Consider the following 20,531-nt stretch of genomic DNA (forward strand, 5'->3'; position numbering starts at 1 on the left):
TTTCATGGCATGCCAGTCCAGGAAAGTCCTGGTGGTGGAGAGGTCACCTGTCATATCCCGTATTCCGGACCTACATCCGATAATGTTCCCACGCCTCATCCGGACCTTCAGACGCCCTATCCATGTCTCCAGTCCTCTACCCATCCGGATCCCTGCACCTCTGCACATCCACATCCGCGCATCCATGTCCAGATCCCTTTACCTCCGTACATCGGACCTCCATACCTCCGCAGCTAGCCTGCATCATTCATCCTTTGTCCTATTGCCCTAATATCATATCCCGTATATCCACGCTTCTTGTCCGGACATCCGGTCCGGTCCGATCTGATCTGATCTGATATACGATAAGCTTCCTAATTCATTTCCTGTGCATATAACGTTAACACAGCCTATTCCTCTATTCGGTATTCCTTGTCCTCGGTATCTCGGTTATACTTACTACCGGTACACTTACTGATCCGTTAACCTATGCTTCATTTCCGACTCGCGCTTGATAACTTTGCTTATGCTTCATACATAGCCTCGGACGCTTGCTTACTGATCTTTCCGTTATTTCCTTAGTATATAAACTCTTGTATATGTCCTGTAGTTCCTCAGTCTGAATATCATATTAGTCCTCGCACTAGATCTCACTCTAAGTCCTCACATCAGTTCTAGTCTATCGACTTAGTCAATATCCATCTCGGGCCTAGGGAGAAATTCCCTAGGCCAGAGCTCTGCTTATCCGATCCCCGCTCATCCACTCATCCGATCCTCCGAAGTTTCCGGACGTTCGTCCGAAACTTTCCCGCGGTCCTCCGGACCTATTCTGCTTCGGACTTTGTCCTTGCAGCCTTTCCTCTGTTTGCTTCTACTTAGGACTTGTCCTAAGTAGCCATTACACGTATCCGTATCAGGACAAAACCTCATCGTAATTTCCGGAAGTTCCTCCGGAACTTTCCCGCACTCGTCCGGAAGTTATTTGCACTCGTCCGGAAAGTCCTTCCGAACTTTCCCGCGCTTCGGATGTCCTTCGGACGTTCTTGGACTTTCTTCGGACATCATTCTGAAATTAAGGGCACATACTCGGGTAAGGGGCGCAGCGCACAAGCTGAAGCCAAGCCCCTTGGAATCAGTCCTACCCTTTGTGCACGGTCTTAACATCACCAGACATGTCGGAAAACGTAGGGCCTCTCTGAGAATAACGAGGTGAGGGGCCGGAGACAGCAAAGTAGAATTTCGTTAGGATAAACAAATTACTCGATCCATAACAATATAGAAGATATGGACTGGCTAGGGAGGCTAACTCAAACTTCATCTACGACAATATTGCTCCAGCTGAGCTCCCTGCGGGTGGTTTGTAATAAAAAACCAATGGTTTTGGAACCAACTTTTTTTTTTCACAATTCGAAGGCCGTCACACAGAAAAAAGCTGTGTGCGATAGTAACGGCTGGATTTGAAGCTGCTCGGCTGTGACCTCCTCACGGCACCAATTTGAAAATTTGCATGATCCCGCCGGCAAAAGGATGCAGCAAGCGTGATCTTGATTTCTCTGCCAGGAAACACTGGCGATAAATCCCGTCATTGCAATTAGATTGGTCACGGGGCACAAAGCCGCATCCACCGATGTCCGCATGCAGGCGGAACGCGTGAGGCAAGAGGAGACAAGATAATGACTGTTTCGTCATCGAGCACTGACAAGTAGAAGGTAGCTGAAGAAGCGATAATGTGCTGAAAGCGCTGAACAGTCCTGCCATAAGGTCTCTGGGTGCACTGAAGTAGAATTCGACCAGGTCTGGCCACCCAATCGGTCACGGTGCTGAGCGCTGATCTACAAACGTGCTTGACGGTCCCTCCGGTTCTAGTCATTATTTTTTTCCATATAAGGCCTACTCGTCTACTCCCACTTGTATTCTGGGTTGCGGAACAAGCACAGAGAAGTGATCACCCGGAACAGAGCATCTGTGTATCCTGCCACCAACCATTGAGTGTGAAGTCGTGTTAACCAATGCATCGCACCGTGATCGTGTTTCACCTATTGACATTATTATCCTGAGCTGAGGAGGATCATTGGCCACAATTAAGAGCAATGACTAGCCTTCTAGTCCATAATGCGTCGGAAATTTCTAATCTCGCAAGGTCGATACGAAATAATGGTGCGGGTGAAATATCCAGAATATTGCCCATGCCCTGCCGGGGGCTTTGATCGGGTGCTGTAATAATAATTGGTGAGGGGAGCATATCACTTACAATTCTCTGACACAGAGATAGTTGATCTAACATATTGAATAGGCTGGCAGGGCAAATCTGGGGACTTACAGGTGTATCGTAAAGCCAGCGTTCGAGAAAGTGCAGCGTGTGTTTTATTTGCCTACACATTTATAACATCTTCATTCGAAGTTGTGATAGTACATCGACGAGCTGACGAGGTACGTACAAGTTGCTATATGGAGTGCCTGTCACTAACATCAGTAGCGCAGTCAGCCAATAAAAAATCGTTAATTGTTAGATATGAGAAGACACCGCCGACCACAAGAGCGCGCTGTTCGGGAAGTACTACCGTCAAGCAGCGTTTAAACTCCGCTTGAAGCCAGCTCTAGACTTTGGCCCGATAGCCCCCATCGGAGTTGGCCATTCATTCCTGGACGTTCTAACTTCTAAGAAAGTTTCGACGTGTGCGCCAGGCCTAGTATTCCTTCTTCTCCGCACTCGCCCGCATATTCTTTTCAGAAGAAGATTCAAGCACATGTACCCATCAAACTCTACGTATTCCCGTCAATCAACACTATTATAAACACCTCGAATCTTGAGCCCCCAAAGGGAGCCGGAGGTAAGAGTGTACGATCTTACAACCTTGACAACCACCAGGCTATTTCCGAGGGGAAAGTGAAATTACTTCGATTCGATCATATGTCTATGGGAAGAAACCTAGGACAGACCTTCGAGTCTCTGAGGATCGGATGTGGCAGAGAACCAGGAACCTCGCTCGGGCTGCCTGCAACAAGAAATGGGCTAGCCGACATGCGGACCCGAACTTTATCGAAGAAGTTGCCGACGACGAGTCTTACTTAGATGAACCAGATACCCCCCTGTTGCCGTGACATGCCTAGACCTTCTTCCAATAAGATAGGTCACGCTTTCAGTTTTCTTAAATCCACTCACTCCTACGACCCCGGGCCACAAAGTAGGCAAAGCTCTGTTCAAAGTTAATTTCTGCTTGAAGGCTTCTACTACTAATACAGTTCCATCATCCTCGTCTTTTACTCACACAGCTTTGATCAAAGACTCGGACACCGTTCTTACGAAATCCATGGCCCGGACTCAGCATTCGAAATACCTAGACTCATTCCCGATCTTGCTAAAGCACGAGTTCGAGTTCCGCTCACTCTTCTCACCAGGGCTCCATTCTGGGAATCCTTCGATCATCAATATGACGAAAGGTCTTGTCCTGGACGACCCGAAATTGAGTGTCACACTTTGTCTTCAGCCTTCTGGTATACAATAAGCACTCGCCCTGATCTTCGAATTAAGTAGGAACGACTGAGACTCTTCCTTACATATATCCATTCATGGAGCTTCAAGACGGACTTTCCTTTTGACAACAGCCTTAGCATTAACGTAGGATGGGGAGACGACCCGGAATTTGTGGGCTTTCAAGTTCGTATAAATAATATATAAAATGCGTGGTTCAGAAATACATACGTATTAAGACAAACTAAGCAGTATAATACATATCATATCATGTAGGGTTCACAAAGTACTGACTGATATAATGAGATTGCCATGGAGAGTCCAACCATGTTCATATTAAGTGTATCCTGTCAACAATCAAGGGACTTTTGAGTTCATTTTCGGAAGAATCAAATTCCGCAACTCTGACCTTCTCATGCAGAAGGGAGAGGCACATCCTCTCGGATGGTATTAAATAAATGGTGAGATATGAGCTTTTCTTCAGCCATCTTCGCGAGGAGGTTACGCATCCAGATGCAGCTTTCGGTGGTAACTTGATCATATTCTACATCCGCTGCGAGTTCAAGCAGTTGCTCGCGCTGTTCCGATGTGAATATCCCCAAGGATATTGTCTGGTTGCGTGAGCGTTCCTTTGTGTTGACTTTGAGCGCATTGGGATAATGGTACTGGTGCCAGTGCCCGTGCGTCTCGAGCTGGGTGATATCCCAGACTTCAAAGCCACCGCTAAGAGCGGCGTTCACCCAGTAGATGAGGACGTGTCTGGGATTACTGGGGTTGGAGTCCTTGTGAAGCCCAGTAGCCTGCAGAAAGACTTCTTTGTCTGACCAATCGTCGCCATACACCTGGGACAGATCACCAACACCTCTCGTCGGCATAGGGGTAGTTGGCATGGTGTGTGAGGGTTGTGTGAGAGTCGTCGGAAAAGACTGTCGATTGCCAGGATAACCTCGATGTCACATTCTTTTTATTCTACAATGTGCCACAACTATGCCACTGTGGCCACGATTATCCTGTGGCCGCAATGCCCCCGAAACGCAGTCATTCTTGTCCATTGTGTCGGCTATTAACTTGTAACAACACAACATGTAGACTGTAATTATATTGGTGAGAGCAGGGAATTCAATGAGAGGTTGTAGGAATGGACGGTTTGTTCTATATTCATGTCCGTCAGCCGATGATTACCAGCTGTCTTGTGACGTCAACCTACTGTCCATGGTTACGACTGGTCATGATCTTGGCTCCGGAGGCAGGGATATCATAGATAGAGCCCGTCGGATCCCTCATGGTAGGAATCGAAACCTTGTGAGGCTCTTCGGTCACCTGCACCAGTTCCGCCCAAGCTGTATACTCCAGAATGTCAACATCTATTGATAGAAATGTTGATAAGCCACGTAGTACAGTTCTGATGACGAAGGTTCAGAAACTCTGCGATTCGGTTTCGAGAGAAAGGGCGGTTGAAGACGGATCGTAGAATGCTAAAGCTTGAAAAGTGATTGATAACTCACAGATGTCAGAGTGCTAATGTTATCACGTAATTGTCAGAGGTTGGTCGCAGATTATACAAGGCGACATTGAGCTCATGGGGATACCGCATTCGCATCGACGGGAGACTCCGACTTGTAGATAAGATACATTCCGATGCGAGTTCAGTTTCCGTTGATATTACCGGGAGCGAATGGGAGAAGGGCTTCAAGGCATCGCCATGTACTTGTGTTTAGTAATTGTTATGACCATCTGCATCTGACCCACCTGACCAGTACTCTCCCTGATGACAGCTGCGGCATGCACGTGCTGGAAAATTGTATCTTTCTTCCGATACCAGATTCGCAAGCATGTTTCACGGCATGTCACAGGTTGTATGTACATATGTATATGCCGAATGATGATCGGTGAAGGGCCGTATACGAGATGGCGCCGGAGAAGTGCGGCCATTAACACCTGACAACGTTACATTGGTTCTGCCGTTTGAGGTCATGATTCATGTCAAATGGGGCCAGCTTTCGCGTTACAACGTTCGATGGCACTTGGACACATGTGGGATACAATCTCCGTGTTATGCTAGGCAGTGTGTTAGCCTGAGGTCAATGCTTTCAGAGGCTGAGTAGATCGTGTCAATGAAAAAGGACCAGGAAGGGCCGACTTCGCGACTAGCACCGATTGATGTGCTGTACCACATGAGTTCGTCACGCAGGGTGGGTTGTGCGCAGTGCCGGGATATATGTTGGAGCATTAACCACACCAACGCATACACAGGTCCTCACGGACTCATATGACGTGTCATGGAGCACATAGGAATATGTAGGAATTTGACTCCCTTTCTTGTTGCTCTCGGGTTTAATGCGTAGCCAGTAGGGTTGAATGGCAATTAGATGGCAGTACACTCTGAAGCGGTGAAAGAGGGCTTGGTTGCTTTGACATGAAGATAAAAGGATACTCACTAGCGCTGGATCCTCGTGGAGACCCCGAGGTAAAGTTCTAGAGGATGATCAAATGGAGGTCAGTGATGTGACTAGTGTAGCGTCCCTATTCGGATATTAATTGCACGCCGATTGTTGTTGTAATGCTCGCCAAGTTAGCGCTTGAGACGGTCAACCACTCGAGCAGGAACGCCGAGAGCGAGAGTGATGGTCTACTACTTATCCTGTTCGAATGGAGTTAGTATCCCGCATGATGATCTCGAGGGAGAATTTGGTTTGAAACTGGGAAATCAATTTGAACGGGAATTCAACGTGAGAAGATCAACTTGTGCAACTAAGTTGTACGTAATTACATAAGGAAATCGAATCCGTCTCAGATTCTTTGTGTAAATTGTTAACACCCATCCCATTCATGGTTGCAACGTTGCTCGCTTCCCTGAGCCCATAAATTCAACATTCTTTCATTACGCTCTCTCAGCTTTTGCTCTTGTATCCCACCAGCTCCAAAAAAATCTCCCTGTACTAAGTACTAATTCAAGCCCCTTTCACGATGTTCACTTCCAAGACCCTTGTTTCTCTCGCTCTCCTTGTTTCCCGCCTTGCGTTTGTTCAAGCCGGTGTCTATGTCAGTCGTCGTCGCCCCATTTAATATTTTTTGGTTGACTTTTTTTGGTTTCAAACAGGTAACGAGCCCGGTACAATCAACTGTTTGCCAAGCAGGTCAGCCCTGCAGCGTAGAGTGGGTTGACGATGGTCAGAGCCCTCTCCTGAGCGACATTGGAGAATGCACTGTTGGCTTGTACAACGGCGAGATGGTAAAGAGGTTGCAGCCCCAGTCAACTACTCACGCACGCATGTCGTCTTGCAGGTCCTGACGCAGTCGCTTCCCTCCGTCAACGTTGCCAGCGCGCATTCCTTCACATTCACTGTACGTGTCTTTCATTTCATATTTATCAATTCGCTAATCACCGCGCATAATTGCACAGCCCAGCCCATCCACTAGCGACGATGGCAGCTAGTGTGTTCAACCATTATTTCAACTTGAGTTACATCTAATAAGCGACGCAGTTACCTGGTGTTCACTTCAACCAGCGACGGTTACCAGAGCTGGTCCGGTACTTTTAGGTTAGTATTTTTTCCTTTGTTCAATACATCATCGATGACAATGCACCTTGCAGCGTCGGCGGTTCGACTGGAAGTTCTACCACTGACACCACTTCAACAACATCTGGATCTTCGACACTTGGAGGTAGTTCGACTGGACTCTCCTCCGTAGCTGGAACTACGACCTCAGTGGCTAATTCTACCTCTACAGGTGGTTCTAGCTCTGGGTCAGTGGCTTCATCTACTCCGCTTCCAAGTAGCTTCATATCAAGTAAAACTACGCTCGCTGTCCCATCTAGCACACAAACTTCGCCCTCCGTTGCAAGCACCCTTTCCGTGCCCTCTACTGTTTCTTCTGGTACAAGCACCCACAGTACCACTGCCACCAGCGCTGCTACTAGCGCGACCCCGTCGGCAACCCAATCCGGCGCTGCCACTCGCGCTGGTGCTTCAACCTCATTGGCCGGTGGTCTTATTCTCGCTTTAGCTGGTGCTCTAGTATTCTGAAGTGTTGGTAGTTTAGAGGGTTAGAGGACTGTGATCGTGATACCTTCATTTTCTCTTTGAATACCCTTTCAGAGACGTTTTGCCGATGGCGATGCATGACACTTTATTGTATTATTCTTGACAGTTTTCACGTGTTTGTTTGTTGATATCATAGCGATTAATTGATCGACGTCAATCTTACGAATGAAGAGGCTAGAACTGCGAATGTCCAAAGGACTTAGTCTGAAAGGTCACCCTAGCTATGGATCATACTACCTATACTATGCACCTAGGAACAGGAAAGGGATTAGGTAGCCTAGGGTAATGTCTAGGAAAGTGTATACAGAACTGTAAATAAGAGATTCACCTCAGTCTTAAATCAAAAGACAGAGAGATTGTTTTAAGGGAGAGCCGTTGATATGCTGATAGAGACGAAGAATCAAAGGTGAACGTATATGAGACGTATAACGAGTGTAACAGAAAAGGATGGGTACGTACGAAAGAAAGAGTCAACTCGACAACCCGGCTGGGCAGTCACACTCCTTCGCGTCCTTTGCAGCCAAGGGGTAGACATGGCCTTGGAAATTGTCTCTACTGACATCAGATGGAACTCGGCGTTTCTCGAGCGAATTGAGGACCTACGGGGTCGGTGTTGCACTTACGGCCTCGTGGATCAATTTAATGGGTTCAGTTCTTGCGAGCCTGTGGCACGTTCTTTAGCCTCTACCCTCCGAGTCGTGTATTTGTTTTGCATGATCAATACACTCTGCATTGGGTCTGCTTAGGGAAGACTAGGCGTGGTTGCAATTCACTTGCGAACCTGCGGATTAATAAATATAGTAACTATAAAGAGTGTAAGCATAGAACTGACGACAAACAAACTCGCGCCTAGCTTGAAAATTCGCACCTTTTTACAATGAGTGTCATCCCACTATCCTGTGGATCCGGCTTATGACACTGATGATCTAGATGGATCTCTTAATGATCTTTTTCCTGACATTAGGCTACAGCTGTCAGTCCTCTTCGTGCATGAGCCACGCCCAGCCCGAGACCACTGGCAGTTTATGCACTTGGGAGAGATGCGGGCTCAAGTGTTTGGGGAGGATGATTGTGAACACCTGGCCGTGCATGATCGACGGTCACGCCAATACTCAGTACTGCTGCAGTGCTGCAGTATCACATAGAAAGCATTGTATCACCAATGAGGGGTCAAGGATCTCCCAGAGATTATCGCAGAGTGTCTGCAGTGGCATCCTGAGTCGCGCCTGTAATGATTGTCTGATCTTCATATCACTACACTCCGGATCCTACAACGCTCCGGACGACCGTGAAACCGCGTTCATGGGTGCCATTCAAGCCTCATGAAGGACCCGTCAAACTTTACTCTTGTGTCGGAGTACTCCTGACTGTGATTGCAAAGGAGACGCTCTGCATTCTTTTAAATCTTCACCCATGTTCTCCGCTTGGCAGAGTCCCGACGTCCTTCAGCTCTATGTTGGTTTCGGACTGTAAGAGGATGATAACGGAGGCGTCAGATTGAAAACGCCCCCCGTTCACGAGGCTCTTGTCCTTGCGAACCCACGAGCTAGCCGTGAAACATAGGAATTGATGGAAACGCTTGACGAAAAGATTGAGCTACTGTGGATTCTTCCCGGAAACTCAAGCCAGGATGTGTAAGCCAAGGCGGCAGGACTAAGTTCGCTGTTATCCGACAGATGGAAGCGAGGAAGTAGCGTGCTTGGTGCCGGCCCGCCAATTCATCTAACGTCACCTTCAAGACGTCTGGCCATCTCGTCTGTATCTCTTCTTGAACTGTTTATATAACTAACATAATTGTGATCTAGATCCTTCAAGAGGCTCCAGAAGAGCTTGGTATGTTGATATGAAGAATGAGTAACTTGACGGAGCAACCATCGCCAAAGATCCATCATATTTTATACAAGGTTGTATGGACAGAGCTTTAAATCCGAGCTCGCTCCAAAACTAAAGTCGCGCCGCTGGTACCTGAGCCTGATGGGAGCTATAGACAGGCAATGTCTTGCTAAATTCCTCCCAGCACTTATCCGATATGATGGGTGACGACACGTATGGCTCAACCTCCATCGCAGTGAGCAACTCCTCCAGGCGAGGCAAAGCTGCCGACAAAGCAGCATCCTCCACATGCACGATGGCCTTCCGCGTAAACACGCCATGTTCTACATACCACGCAGCATCTGTCTTGATCGCATTGATGAGATACAGATCAACAAGACATTGGGGGACCCCTTGGTCGACAGCGGCGTCACAGGCCATGCGGTGTCCCATGGATTCGACCATTAGCTGACATCGTGGTTGCACATATTGCATGAACGCTTGCGTGAAATCGGATGAGGAGAAAACTGTCTCGGTTGCCTCATCGAATAACGAGATTTCATGCATCGCAAGTGGCCCATCTGGGTGTGTCGAGAAAGGTAACTCGTACGTTTGCGACAAGGTATCTGCGACGAGTCCTATAATTTATCTGTAAATCTTTGGTTTGTGCAAACATCGATGTACTGCACTGACGCATGGAAAGCGCTGGAAACTTTGATCAGCATCACGTCACCGGAGAAGGCTAAAATGTCACCTACCTAAAATGTCACCTTCAGCGATGCTGACTCCCCTCATCTCGCTCTGTGAAACAGGTTAATTCTTGCTGTAACATGAGCGTCAAAGAGAAGGCGCTCGTACATAAAAGTTGGACAGCTGATTATATTCGAAGAGGCCTTGAGCTCCCAGTCTTTCAGATAGGACATAATTTGCAACTTGTGCATGCTGAATCATGACTGCTTTACAGCAAGCCGCAATGCCATGTCGCACACGAACATCAAGATTCTTGTCCATAAAATGTTCGATAGCCCATTTGTGAAGCGCTCTCAGAACGAACGCCTGAGCAATGGCGTGTAATAGAGGGAGCTGTTGCGTTCGGTATGAAATTATGGGCAAAGGATTTCCTTGCAAACTGGTGACATGACGACGCTGAAAGTAACGCGCGGCGACGAACGATCCCACCTGGAGATAAGGTATCGCAAGTGAGCTGAGCGCTAGCGACCCGACCATAACACGCCATATAGACGACATGAAGTCACGATGGATTGTGTTGGATTTGGCGAGGTCCCCGAGAAGGGCCGAAGGCGGTAAGCGGACGTGATGGAAGCTTGTGAGCGCATGGTTGACGGGGGACGAGCCTCCTCTAGGTGGTAGCAACCTAGTCATAGAGCAATAAGTTTGAAAGCGGTGAGATAAATTTAAAGAGCCACTCGCATCGAAGTCACCCCGTTGCACATATGATATCCGTCGTTCAGATTCACAAGAAACGGTCGAGGTCCGCGGCATTCGCCGTCCACGTACAGTTGTGCGAAAACAACGGCGACGCATGGAAGACCTTTCATTGGAATGGTTGGTGGCATGAACCTGCGTCACCATGATTAGTAGCTATCGAATATATACTGATCTCGTACTTGGCATCCGAGGGCGACGGTGTATGGAGATCGAATTCGCCTGTTGGAAGAAGTGTCGTTGATGTCTTCATTCGGAAGATGTCTATGCCTCTCCCAAGCTCGGTAAGGCAGAATTGACCACTGCAAAGAGATTATGTAGTGCCTCTGCAAAATGGACATGAAAGTTTGCTCACATGACATCCCACCGAAGAATGTCCTCGACGAGGGAGACCAAATCAGGTCTAGTAGTCGCAGCATATTTTGCAAGCGTTCCAGCGACCAAATTGTACTGGATGGTCAGCAGCGTACACGCGGCCCCATCTAGGACCATGTTCGGGTGGGTGTGTATGTCCCAAAAGTTTTGCGTCAAATTCAATATGTCGTTGAAAGTGATGCCTGCAATACGAGATCAAGACATGCCCCGTGAACAAAACAGCTTGATACGCACCGAATGCTAAGCCAATGGCCTTGGCTCTATCGTATGAGAGAACCACTCGAGCATCGCGGCTGAGGAGCTCGGAGCGTTTCTTGAATAGATCTGACTGACAAAGCTGTGACGTAGATGTCATAGTAATGGAATGTCTCGGAGTGGGGGAACAAAGTATGTTACTTTCCTTTCTCCGACTCTCGTCTGTTATATACTGGATAGTCACTGCCACTGTAATACCAATACCTTTATAAGAACGTACGTGAAGGACGCCGCGCTCATCTAGTCATTATGGGTTAACGATGGCCACAATCATGTAGTAGTCCATGATGAGGTAAACTTTCAAGTCCAAAAAAGTCTGGTCGACACCTGTTCTGTACCAGCCATATTTGGTGGGTGTTTCGTAAATGCTTGTCTTGGTTGTTGCTCAGGATAAGCCTTCTGTTCCACCGATCGCGCAGTGGGGCAACACATCTGACACATAATGCATAACCGCCGGCATGTTGTCCATCACGTCATGCTGTGTCGTGGCTATTGCGTCATGCTGTGTTGTGTTGTATGGCGACCTCTGCTGGTGTCGTTGGTCGAAGCAGATATCAAATTGACAAAAAGAATTACTGGCGTTATGACACTTCTATCGCGACTCCACTGGCAGAACTGGAGATGTTCGCATCAACGTGTTCGCGTTTTCTCATTATACAATCAAATACGAAGAACAAACGGGGTGAACTTGTCAATGATTGCTAGGAAATCAAACTCGGAATCGATCTTGTCAACTGAATGTACAAACCTAAGGATAACAGTATTAGCTTCGTCGAAGAGTTACACGGTACAGAACGGATCAGACAGCAGCACGCCGTGCCAGTCCAAACTTACCTTTACCTTTCTATCCGCGCTCCATTTACTCCCCTCGTACAACGACCGCCTCGGCGGTCCGAGTATTTGTATATCCACGCGACAGGCCTACATACAAACGAGCAGTATCAGAAACGGCCCCGTGGAGTAGTAGACTCGTGCACCTAAAACGGCCGGCAGGAACGGCGGACCAGTGGAGTCAAACCTCCACTGGGGCATTTGCAGAGTCGGAGACACGGTGGGGGACACAGGTGTCCCCCTTTCCTAGATAGTATTGTCCTGCATAGGGTATTACACCCCAACCGGACAAAAATTGGAATAAAAAATAATAATAAAAAACAGTATTAGCTAAAGAATGTTCACGATAGTTTCGAGCAAGCCTTTCGCCAGGTCAAGGGGTTGATGTCACAGTGATGCCTAGCAGTTGACTTGCGTTATCATCCTGCGACCCCTCGGTATCAGAAGAGGCGTGCTTGGTGTTTAGACCATTCTATGTTAGAATCAGCACACTGGGAAACTCTTGGACATGCCATGCCTTCTTGCCTTTGACTGTCTCAAGCTTCTAGATCCGAGAGTCCTGGCGAAGCTCCAGAAGGAAGAACAAAATAGATTGTACTGCGGTGGTAGAACGGATGAGAACGAAATCAGGGGACAAAACTATAAACGGACGAGTGACCATCAGGTCCGCTACCTATTGGCGGTTCGCTCGTTTCATCACACTGGATCTGCGTGGTGGGAGTGGGCTTTGATTATTGGATGCGCGTTTGCTATGCGAAAATATTTGGCCAATCTGCGTCCAATGCATGAACGTTGACACCCAATTGCAAGACGGCCGTACAAACCGTTATCAGAGAGGAAAAAGAAAAGAGAAGTGAGAAGAAAGTGCAAATGTGCCGCATGGTCACTATGCATGATAGTTCACAAAAAGCCCGGATCTCGAGTAAAATACAAAGCACGCCGCTCTGCATTGCGCAAGGTGATAAATTGGCGACCTGGGTAGTAACCAGCCATATACGCCGGTCACGGTGGGATGGTACTTCGACCGCTCTTGAGAGTCGAGGCTTGACGTCGATCAGTCTCCTCGAAATTTACGTTATCCCTGTTGTTGGATTGCAAGGCGAGGAATGTGCAACTGTACATTGTCTAGGGAGTCTGGCTGACTCTGATCAGCAGTTTGGATTCTTTCATGTCGACGTTCGAGTTGAAAAGTCGGCACTTAAGTAGAGTGAGAGTAAATTACCACAATAAGCCTGTACCCGCTGTCAAGCTACAGATTACCCCCTCGCATGCAAGCGCCGTTGCAATTCGATGTCCGTTGCAGAACCCAAGCGCAATCAAGCCAAGCAGAAGCAGAAAGATCCCAAGCCCCAGGTTCCAGCAAATGCAACTGAACGCCTGAAAACCGTCGTGCGCCGTCTACCCCCCAATCTCCCCGAAGGAATATTTTGGCAGAGCGTTCAAACATGGGTCACGGATGACTCTGTTACTTGGAAAGTGTATCATGCCGGGAAGTTGAGCAAGAGGTCTGTTCTATTACTGTATCCTTGCGGCGTGAGTGACTGATTCAGTGCGGCGATGTGTTGGCAGGGCAAACCAGGAGAATGTCTCTTCGCGTGCGTATATTGCATTCAAGAATGAGGAGGTGCTCGCGACATTCAGTCGTGAATACGATGGTCATCTCTTCAGGGACAAGGCAGGTTTGTGATAATCGAGCATAGCGCAGTTGCAGTCAAGTGATCTTTGCTGCAGGCAATGAGTCTCAGGCAGTAGTGGAGTTCGCTCCGTTCCAGAAGATACCCTCTGAGAAGAAAAAGACCGATGCGAGAAACGCAACGATCGATAAAGGTGCAGTTGGATCAGCGGTGAAATTCCCATCATGCTCAAATGATTGATAGACGAAGATTACATCTCTTTCCTCGAAGCGCTCAACAACGCTGAGAAATCCGAGCATGCGTCCCTTGAAGCAATGAGTGAGGATCGCGTGATGTATAGTAACATTATTTCTGATGTTAGTTTTATGATCAGTTGCAGCATCTCAACCACCCGCCGCTCCAAAAACTACGCCTCTCCTTGAAGCACTGAAGGCAGAGAAGTCAGCTCAGAAGGACAAAGAAGCTATCCTCCGTAACCATGCACACTACAAGGACACTTCTATCGCATCTACTGCCAGGAAAGAAGAGGTCAAGAAGAAAGCTGCCGTCCCTGCTGCAGCATCGCAGAAGCAGCCCGAAGTCAAACCTGCTCCACCCCTCAGCCGCAAAGCGAAGAAAGCCGCTGCTGCGGCCGCGGCCGCACAGCAGACTGGTCCTCCTGCCCAGACCGCGCAAACGACTCCTGCTGCATCGAAAGGCGCCTCTTCAGGGCATGCTAATCTGCCAGCCAAACCTCCTTCACAAGCATCCGCTGTTCCTCGACAACGCCGCTCCTCGCAGAGTCGTCAGCAACCGCCTAAAGTACTCGCTGCGTCTCTCCCTCCTAAACCAGCGGCACAGCCTACTCCTGCCAGTGCAGAGGCCGCACCACCTGCAAGCAGTCGCAGGGGACGTCCAGTCGTTGGTCTTGGACGGCATTTCGAGGCCGCGTTAAGTGGTGCAGTCGGCCCCAGCGGAGGAAAGAAACGCGAGAAAGATGCCCAACCAGCTCCCGCGAGAGAGGCTGTGCAAAAAGATGTTCCGGATAAACCTAAGGATACCTTTGCATCCTCTTCTCTCAGCCCTGCTGTTCCCAGTATTCTGCAGCGCGGGGATGGACACGCTCCTGGGAACCCTATGATTATGCAACGTCCTCAGCCTAATCATGTTCCTCAAAGCCCTCCTACTGCTGATTCGCATGTTGGCAGAGGGGGGACACAGAGGAGAGGGCGTGGCAGAGGTAGGGGAGCTCCTCGTGGTGGCTAAGTGCAACGTCATTAAGTATACAAGCCTACTTTTTGTCCGCCATAAACGCCACCGCGAGGCTGGTGGCCTTTCAGTTGCGCTGCACGGTTCATTGCAACACAGTTGGCACTTGGAATCCAGTCGGGCCACCACAAGCAGTGACAGCCATGTATGTTCACTTCGCGCTAGCCCAGCACCAACCTCTTGCAGCATGACTGATACTTTTTACGAATCCCTTTGAGTAGATTTAATGTTGGTAGTCAGACCCAGCACCTCCATGCAGTGTTTACTAGTCGTTCTCTTACACGCAGAGTAATCAGCAATCGAAATCAGTTGTTCCGTTCCCATTATAACAATATTTCTACTGCCACGCTATATTGACACAGAACCTTGTTATAAGAGCAGCATCCCATCAGAGTAAATGAGTTCAGGTATATCCAAATTCCGCTATAAAATATCGATCGAAGGAAGTCAAATCAAAATGAGATAATCACAAAAGCATTGCCCCAAGGAGAGATGCAGCAGCACCAACGAAGCATGTAATACCAGTGATGCCAACCTTGCCAGCGGCGCCAGTCTTGGTAGCAGTGGCTGAAGTTGAAGTGGATGATTGTGAGCCGGAATTGGAGGCAATGGAGGACGTGGAAATGGTTTTCATAGATCCAGAAGCACTAGAAGTTCCAGTTGCAGTTGAAGTTGCAGGTGCGCCAATAGGTGCTGTTGATTGCCCGTTGATCTCAGCTTGTACAGTGGCGTTGAACGTTCCGGTCATGCCAGTCATCCTGTAGCGCCCGTGGTGAGTTATCTTGGACGAAACATGAAAATTACTCACGTGAATTTAGCAGAGAAGGCCTCCGCAGGGAATTGAGAGTTCGTAGCATCTTTCAGGTTGATTGATGTGAAGCGAACAAAACTAGAAAGAAGTTGAATCGACCTGGCCGTGGACAAGACAGAGCAGGGCTCTTACTATTCATTGCTGTCTGGTCCAATGGTCCCATCGGGGGTGAAAACAATCGACGAAGTGGTCGACACGTCAACGCTGGAGCTGATGGTTTGGAGTAATGTCTGGCAAAAATAAGACTGTTGTCTTGTTTACTTCAGACTGATAACTGACCTGTTGGTTGGCGTTACCAGCGTAGATACCAACGAGAGAAGCACCGAAAGAAGTGAGGTTCGGAGATAGGCCATCGTCTTGCCAGTTGATAGTCGCCTGTTGACCAGCAGTAAAAGTGGAACTTGCAACAGGGGAGGTGATCTTCGCAGCCAGGTGAATCATTTCAATTCGACAATAAGAAATCTAAGAACGAATACGCACGAAGACGTTGGCGAGCGCGGAGCCCGCAAGAGCGAAAGAAATGACAGCCTTGCTAAACATTGTTTGTTTACTATAAAAAATGAGTGTTGTTCAAGAGAGTGTGGAGTGCTTGTAAAAAGCAAAAGTCTATGCAGAATGATACGAAGACTAAAGAGAGAAGTCAGCAGGGCGACGACGGGAATACAGCCAACGGAGTTCGAACTTTTTATGACTTGCGCAAAAAGAATTCACAGACATCCAAGCAACCGTAGGCAACCGTCTGCTGTCCCGATTATCCCATGTGCCTGGCTAGAGCAACCCGAATACTCTGCACATGCCACTCTCTGCATCAGCCAATCATAGTGGTTCAATGATAAAATGGCACTCACGCTCTCACATAGTGTGAGCGCACGGAGCGTTATAAACTTATATGTACTTGCCATCGGGAGAATTTTAGCTGAGCTATGACTTACGAATTGTGCTTAGTGTTTAAATTTAAGCCTGTGTGATGGCAAACCGCCGACACACAATCTAACGCGACGGTCGTGACGCCGACATGCGATGCAAGTCTCACGAAGTCTCATCCATAGCGGATTAAGATCTTGTTTGTGAATCCGTGCTCTCGGTGATGCTGACAGTCCTTGGGTCAGCTCTGAGCAGCCCTATGAGTGTCACGTTCGACGTCGGTTCGACGTGTCTTGTTGACGTGTTTAGCGCCGTGCAATGAGGTGATGATGGTCGTAAACGGTAAAGTCCATACTGGCTGATAATAGGCCGGCGGGCGCGCCAAACAAAAACGTTGTGCCTGAATTATGTACATATGTCTCGTCAATCTTGTCTGACATTCGTGTGGACGAAATGATTATGTAAGTAAACTTGACGTAGGTTGAAGACCGTCCACGTACAAATCCACGTTTGATTGGGGTTTTTTCTTTATTCCGAAGTTCGGTAGAAAGGCCTTCATCGAGGCGGGATTGACTGGTATGATGATTGAAACGACGGACGGTGACAAACAAGGCCCACCCATGAAATGACATGACATCTATTTTTCACACGCAAACAATAGTACCCGTTCGATTACTCCGGAGAGTCGAAAACAGTCCGCATGACATGGTCTACTTTTCTCCCAGTATGCTTGATGAATCCGAGGTAATCTAGCTCCTGAAGGGCGCGGATGAACCGTGCTTGTACCTCCACGAGCCATTCCTCTTCATCTTCTCCCGCGTCCTCACCAACGACCTCATCCTCTACCTGCTTTTGTTTTCCCTTCTTCCTCGATGGCGTCCTAGAGGTTCCATTCGCACCATCAGGAATATGGGTCTTTTCAACACGCCGCTTCCGGCCTTCCAAGAAGACCATGAATGACTGAAACCAGTCATAGACATTGATCATCTTTGCGCTTTCCAGGTAGCCCTTGAAAAGAATACTTATGTCGGGCAGGTCGTCATCTTCGTCATCTCCATTCCGTTGTTCGGCAGGCACGTAGTCTTGGGGATGGATCAATCCCGCGAGGATGGATGCGCAAGGCGATGGATTGATTAACTGAAACAAAAAAGAGGGCGAATTAGCTTGCATCCATTTAATAACAAGCAAGGGGTACCTCGGACGGAAATGGCGTCGAGCCGGTGTACCAGATGTCCCATAACGGAGCATCTTCCAGTGCAACTATGCGTAACCTGAGGATTATGAACTTCAGATCAATCAACTGCAATGATAACTGCGGTTGCATACTTGAAATACTCTGACAACCAGTTTCCGAGCGGATTGGATATGTCCCGGGCGTTTTCTTCCCGACAGAACATCTTATATGCTGTTTCTACGCGCGAAATGACTTCGCCTTCCTCCGCTTTTACGTCCTCAGGAACATTCTCGAAGAAATTATGTACTTCTTGCACAAAGTCCTCAAGTTGCGCTGCGGGAAGATTCCTACAGAGATCAGCAACAGCTAGCTGCCCCCGTCGGGAGTGCAATCGAAATTCACACACCTGACTATAGAACACAGATGACCGTATACACTGCCCAGACGGCCTCGCAACGCCAGACACATCAAATCAGGCATCGCTTGGTCGCTCTGAACGATCTTATGCCCATGCACCAGCATAAATCGGCGGACAAGGAGCACAAGCCGAAATGCTACACGGAGCAGCTTGGCGCGCATTCGGAAAGTATCGCGTGCAGTCTCCACAGAAGATAGGAGTAAATCGACAGTGGCATCTCGCCAACTCGTAGCATGTTCTACAGGCGCAATAAGCGCCGATCTGTGCACCCGAGCAAAAAGGGCATCGAGGAAGGGGAAAGCGTCAGGCGTAAGGAGCAGCCTTGAAGCATCCTTGGACCGTCCTAACGCTTGAGCAGGAACGAGAACGCTGAGGGGCTCTTCAAAATGTTTCATGTGAGCCAACTATTACTTGCGTTAGTTATGGACTATTACAAGAAGGAATAACTTACTTGAAGTACGGATAATAGACCGTCAAGTGACGAAGTGTGACGAGTAAAAAACTCGACTACAAAGTCGATGGTTGTCGGGCCAATCATGATATCTGGCTCAAACACAGGATCAAAAAATGTCTTAAAAAGATTCTGTTAGTGTCTTCATGGTGACATCAAGTTTTGATCAACCTCCAATAAAATGTCGTGCAGTGATTTTTCAGCTAGCGGGAAAGGGCAGTCTCTCACTCGCAGCAATGCCAGCATAGAGTGAGGGTATGTAGCACGAATATAAGACGGGGAAGGGGGCGAAGCTAGCGCGAGGATAAACACCAGCGGTAAGCATGGGATGTGTGAGCTAGGTAATATTTGGTTAAGAAGACAAGTATCAGCAAGAACTGTCTGACCTGCAAATTTCAAACATGTCTTGAACCACCTGAGGCTCTAGTTGTTCGAAGTCATGCATTACAACCACCAGACGTGACCTGTGGTGACGATCGTCTTTTGATTTCACTCAGCAAACAGCAGGAAAGGGATTATTCAAGCCCCTTACCTCGCGCATCGCATACGGCTCGATACCATGCCTCAAGGAGAGCGATATCATATGCTGCCAGGGAGGTAGATGGTTTGCGCTTTATGTCTGAAGGTATTGGGGTATTAATAAATTAGATGGTCAAAGAGTCGTGCGCAAGTACCTTGTCCTCCGGTAGGAGATCGGGATACAAAACCTGTCACAATTGTCTTCATAGTTCCTGTGATAGTTGCGCAATCACTTGGAAAGACGTGTGTCACGAAATGATCATTTAAGTCATCGAAAAGCTCGTCTGTGCTTTCCTCTAGTCGGAAGGAAATCTCGTCAAAGAGAGAAGATGACGTGCTGGATGCTGTCAGAATAAAAATTGGGAGGCAGTATCTCAACTCAAACAAGCAAAACGTACATGTGACAGATATGACAGGCAACTCGGGGTACGGTAGCCCCGGAAGCTCATCCGTATAAGACTTCTTAACTTGCTCGACAACACTCTCCACGACCGGCGCGTGCAGTGAGTGAATGAGTTCCTATTCATGTGAGACTCTCAAAATGAAGAACAAGTGAAACACACACCTGCATCCTCTTCAAACATTTGCCCCAGGCTGCCTTACACGTTTGAAAGCGAAGTTGACATCCTTGGTGAAAATCTCGCTCGGGGAACAGGGATGGTGGTACTCCATTGGTATTCGCATCGTCTGAGCCATGTATTTCAGCTGGATATTACGGATAAAAAGTATATTTATGCTACCAGAATCATCGAATGGGATGTAGACTGTGGTCTGAAAAGCAAAATCAACAGACATGATAGACATTTGTGCGGGACTCACCTGATTGACATCCTCTAAATCTGTGTCGACTGCCATATGGACTGAAATGATCGAAGTTCAAGGAGTGCCATAAGCCTTGTAACAACCTTGTGTAAAGTCTGGTTGTGGACGGGCTTTGACCTGCCCTGAAGAAAACACAATTGACGCGTCGCGACGCGTCCAAGCTTTGCAAACATTCATCCAATTACTTCAACGTAGTAAACGACTCGACTAGATCTCACTTTTCACAATGTCATCTCCTCCAAGAGTTGATTTTCCAACGTCGGACATCGACGACATCGAAATGGACGGGCCTCAGGATGGCACCATCGATCAATCACTATCCATAGCTCCTCCGCCCCAGCGTCTTTTTCTACCGGGAACACCTTCTGCTGCAG

The 20,531-nt window shown here is 48.2% G+C and overlaps 7 protein-coding genes across 7 annotated transcripts; 3 read left to right on the top strand and 4 right to left on the bottom strand.

Moving 5' to 3' along the window:
- Positions 1-3,864: 3,864 nt before the first annotated feature.
- On the bottom strand, positions 3,865-4,326 carry HD556DRAFT_1226835 (uncharacterized protein; the record flags this gene model as incomplete). The annotated part of the gene is made up of 1 exon (XM_041297116.1): positions 3,865-4,326. The coding sequence occupies one exon, from the start codon at positions 4,324-4,326 to the stop codon at positions 3,865-3,867; it is 462 nt and encodes a 153-aa protein (XP_041166214.1).
- Positions 4,327-6,233: 1,907 nt separating this feature from the next.
- HD556DRAFT_1330718 (uncharacterized protein) lies at positions 6,234-7,666 on the top strand. Its single transcript, XM_041301732.1, is given in 8 exon segments — positions 6,234-6,493; positions 6,552-6,683; positions 6,737-6,796; positions 6,855-6,886; positions 6,937-6,993; positions 7,047-7,124; positions 7,142-7,145; positions 7,267-7,666. 8 exon segments carry the CDS (start codon positions 6,419-6,421, stop codon positions 7,477-7,479), a joined length of 651 nt encoding a protein of 216 aa, XP_041166215.1. The 5' UTR covers positions 6,234-6,418; the 3' UTR covers positions 7,480-7,666.
- A 1,696-nt stretch (positions 7,667-9,362) lies between these two features.
- On the bottom strand, positions 9,363-11,738 carry HD556DRAFT_1330731 (acyl-CoA dehydrogenase NM domain-like protein). Its single transcript, XM_041301733.1, has 9 exons — positions 11,702-11,738; positions 11,365-11,557; positions 11,111-11,312; positions 10,938-11,057; positions 10,741-10,890; positions 10,168-10,684; positions 10,068-10,110; positions 10,003-10,014; positions 9,363-9,947 (listed from the first exon to the last, which is right to left on the bottom strand). Exons 2-9 carry the CDS (start codon positions 11,483-11,485, stop codon positions 9,442-9,444), a joined length of 1,671 nt encoding a protein of 556 aa, XP_041166216.1. The 5' UTR covers positions 11,486-11,557; positions 11,702-11,738; the 3' UTR covers positions 9,363-9,441.
- On the top strand, positions 11,607-12,446 carry HD556DRAFT_1330743 (uncharacterized protein). Its single transcript, XM_041301734.1, has 2 exons — positions 11,607-11,911; positions 11,962-12,446. Exons 1-2 carry the CDS (start codon positions 11,844-11,846, stop codon positions 12,347-12,349), a joined length of 456 nt encoding a protein of 151 aa, XP_041166217.1. The 5' UTR covers positions 11,607-11,843; the 3' UTR covers positions 12,350-12,446.
- A 1,043-nt stretch (positions 12,447-13,489) lies between these two features.
- Positions 13,490-15,386, top strand: HD556DRAFT_1330751 (Smg-4/UPF3 family-domain-containing protein). Its single transcript, XM_041301735.1, has 5 exons — positions 13,490-13,721; positions 13,786-13,895; positions 13,948-14,043; positions 14,094-14,168; positions 14,224-15,386. The coding sequence occupies exons 1-5, from the start codon at positions 13,507-13,509 to the stop codon at positions 15,093-15,095; spliced, it is 1,368 nt and encodes a 455-aa protein (XP_041166218.1). The 5' UTR covers positions 13,490-13,506; the 3' UTR covers positions 15,096-15,386.
- Positions 15,387-15,425: 39 nt separating this feature from the next.
- On the bottom strand, positions 15,426-16,532 carry HD556DRAFT_615775 (uncharacterized protein). Its single transcript, XM_041311096.1, has 5 exons — positions 16,390-16,532; positions 16,189-16,329; positions 16,042-16,139; positions 15,907-15,987; positions 15,426-15,856 (listed from the first exon to the last, which is right to left on the bottom strand). The coding sequence occupies exons 1-5, from the start codon at positions 16,447-16,449 to the stop codon at positions 15,565-15,567; spliced, it is 672 nt and encodes a 223-aa protein (XP_041166219.1). The 5' UTR covers positions 16,450-16,532; the 3' UTR covers positions 15,426-15,564.
- An 834-nt stretch (positions 16,533-17,366) lies between these two features.
- HD556DRAFT_1330763 (origin recognition complex subunit 3 N-terminus-domain-containing protein) lies at positions 17,367-20,255 on the bottom strand. Its single transcript, XM_041301736.1, has 13 exons — positions 20,155-20,255; positions 20,076-20,106; positions 19,901-20,022; positions 19,734-19,854; positions 19,491-19,679; positions 19,349-19,435; positions 19,203-19,296; positions 18,988-19,153; positions 18,817-18,936; positions 18,354-18,769; positions 18,100-18,294; positions 17,969-18,044; positions 17,367-17,910 (listed from the first exon to the last, which is right to left on the bottom strand). The coding sequence occupies exons 1-13, from the start codon at positions 20,188-20,190 to the stop codon at positions 17,446-17,448; spliced, it is 2,118 nt and encodes a 705-aa protein (XP_041166220.1). The 5' UTR covers positions 20,191-20,255; the 3' UTR covers positions 17,367-17,445.
- Positions 20,256-20,531: the final 276 nt, after the last annotated feature.

The sequence above is a fragment of the Suillus plorans genome, assembly GCF_016647745.1.
Source record: "Suillus plorans strain S12 chromosome Unknown HD556scaffold_4, whole genome shotgun sequence".
In the NCBI taxonomy this organism is placed as follows: domain Eukaryota; kingdom Fungi; phylum Basidiomycota; class Agaricomycetes; order Boletales; family Suillaceae; genus Suillus; species Suillus plorans.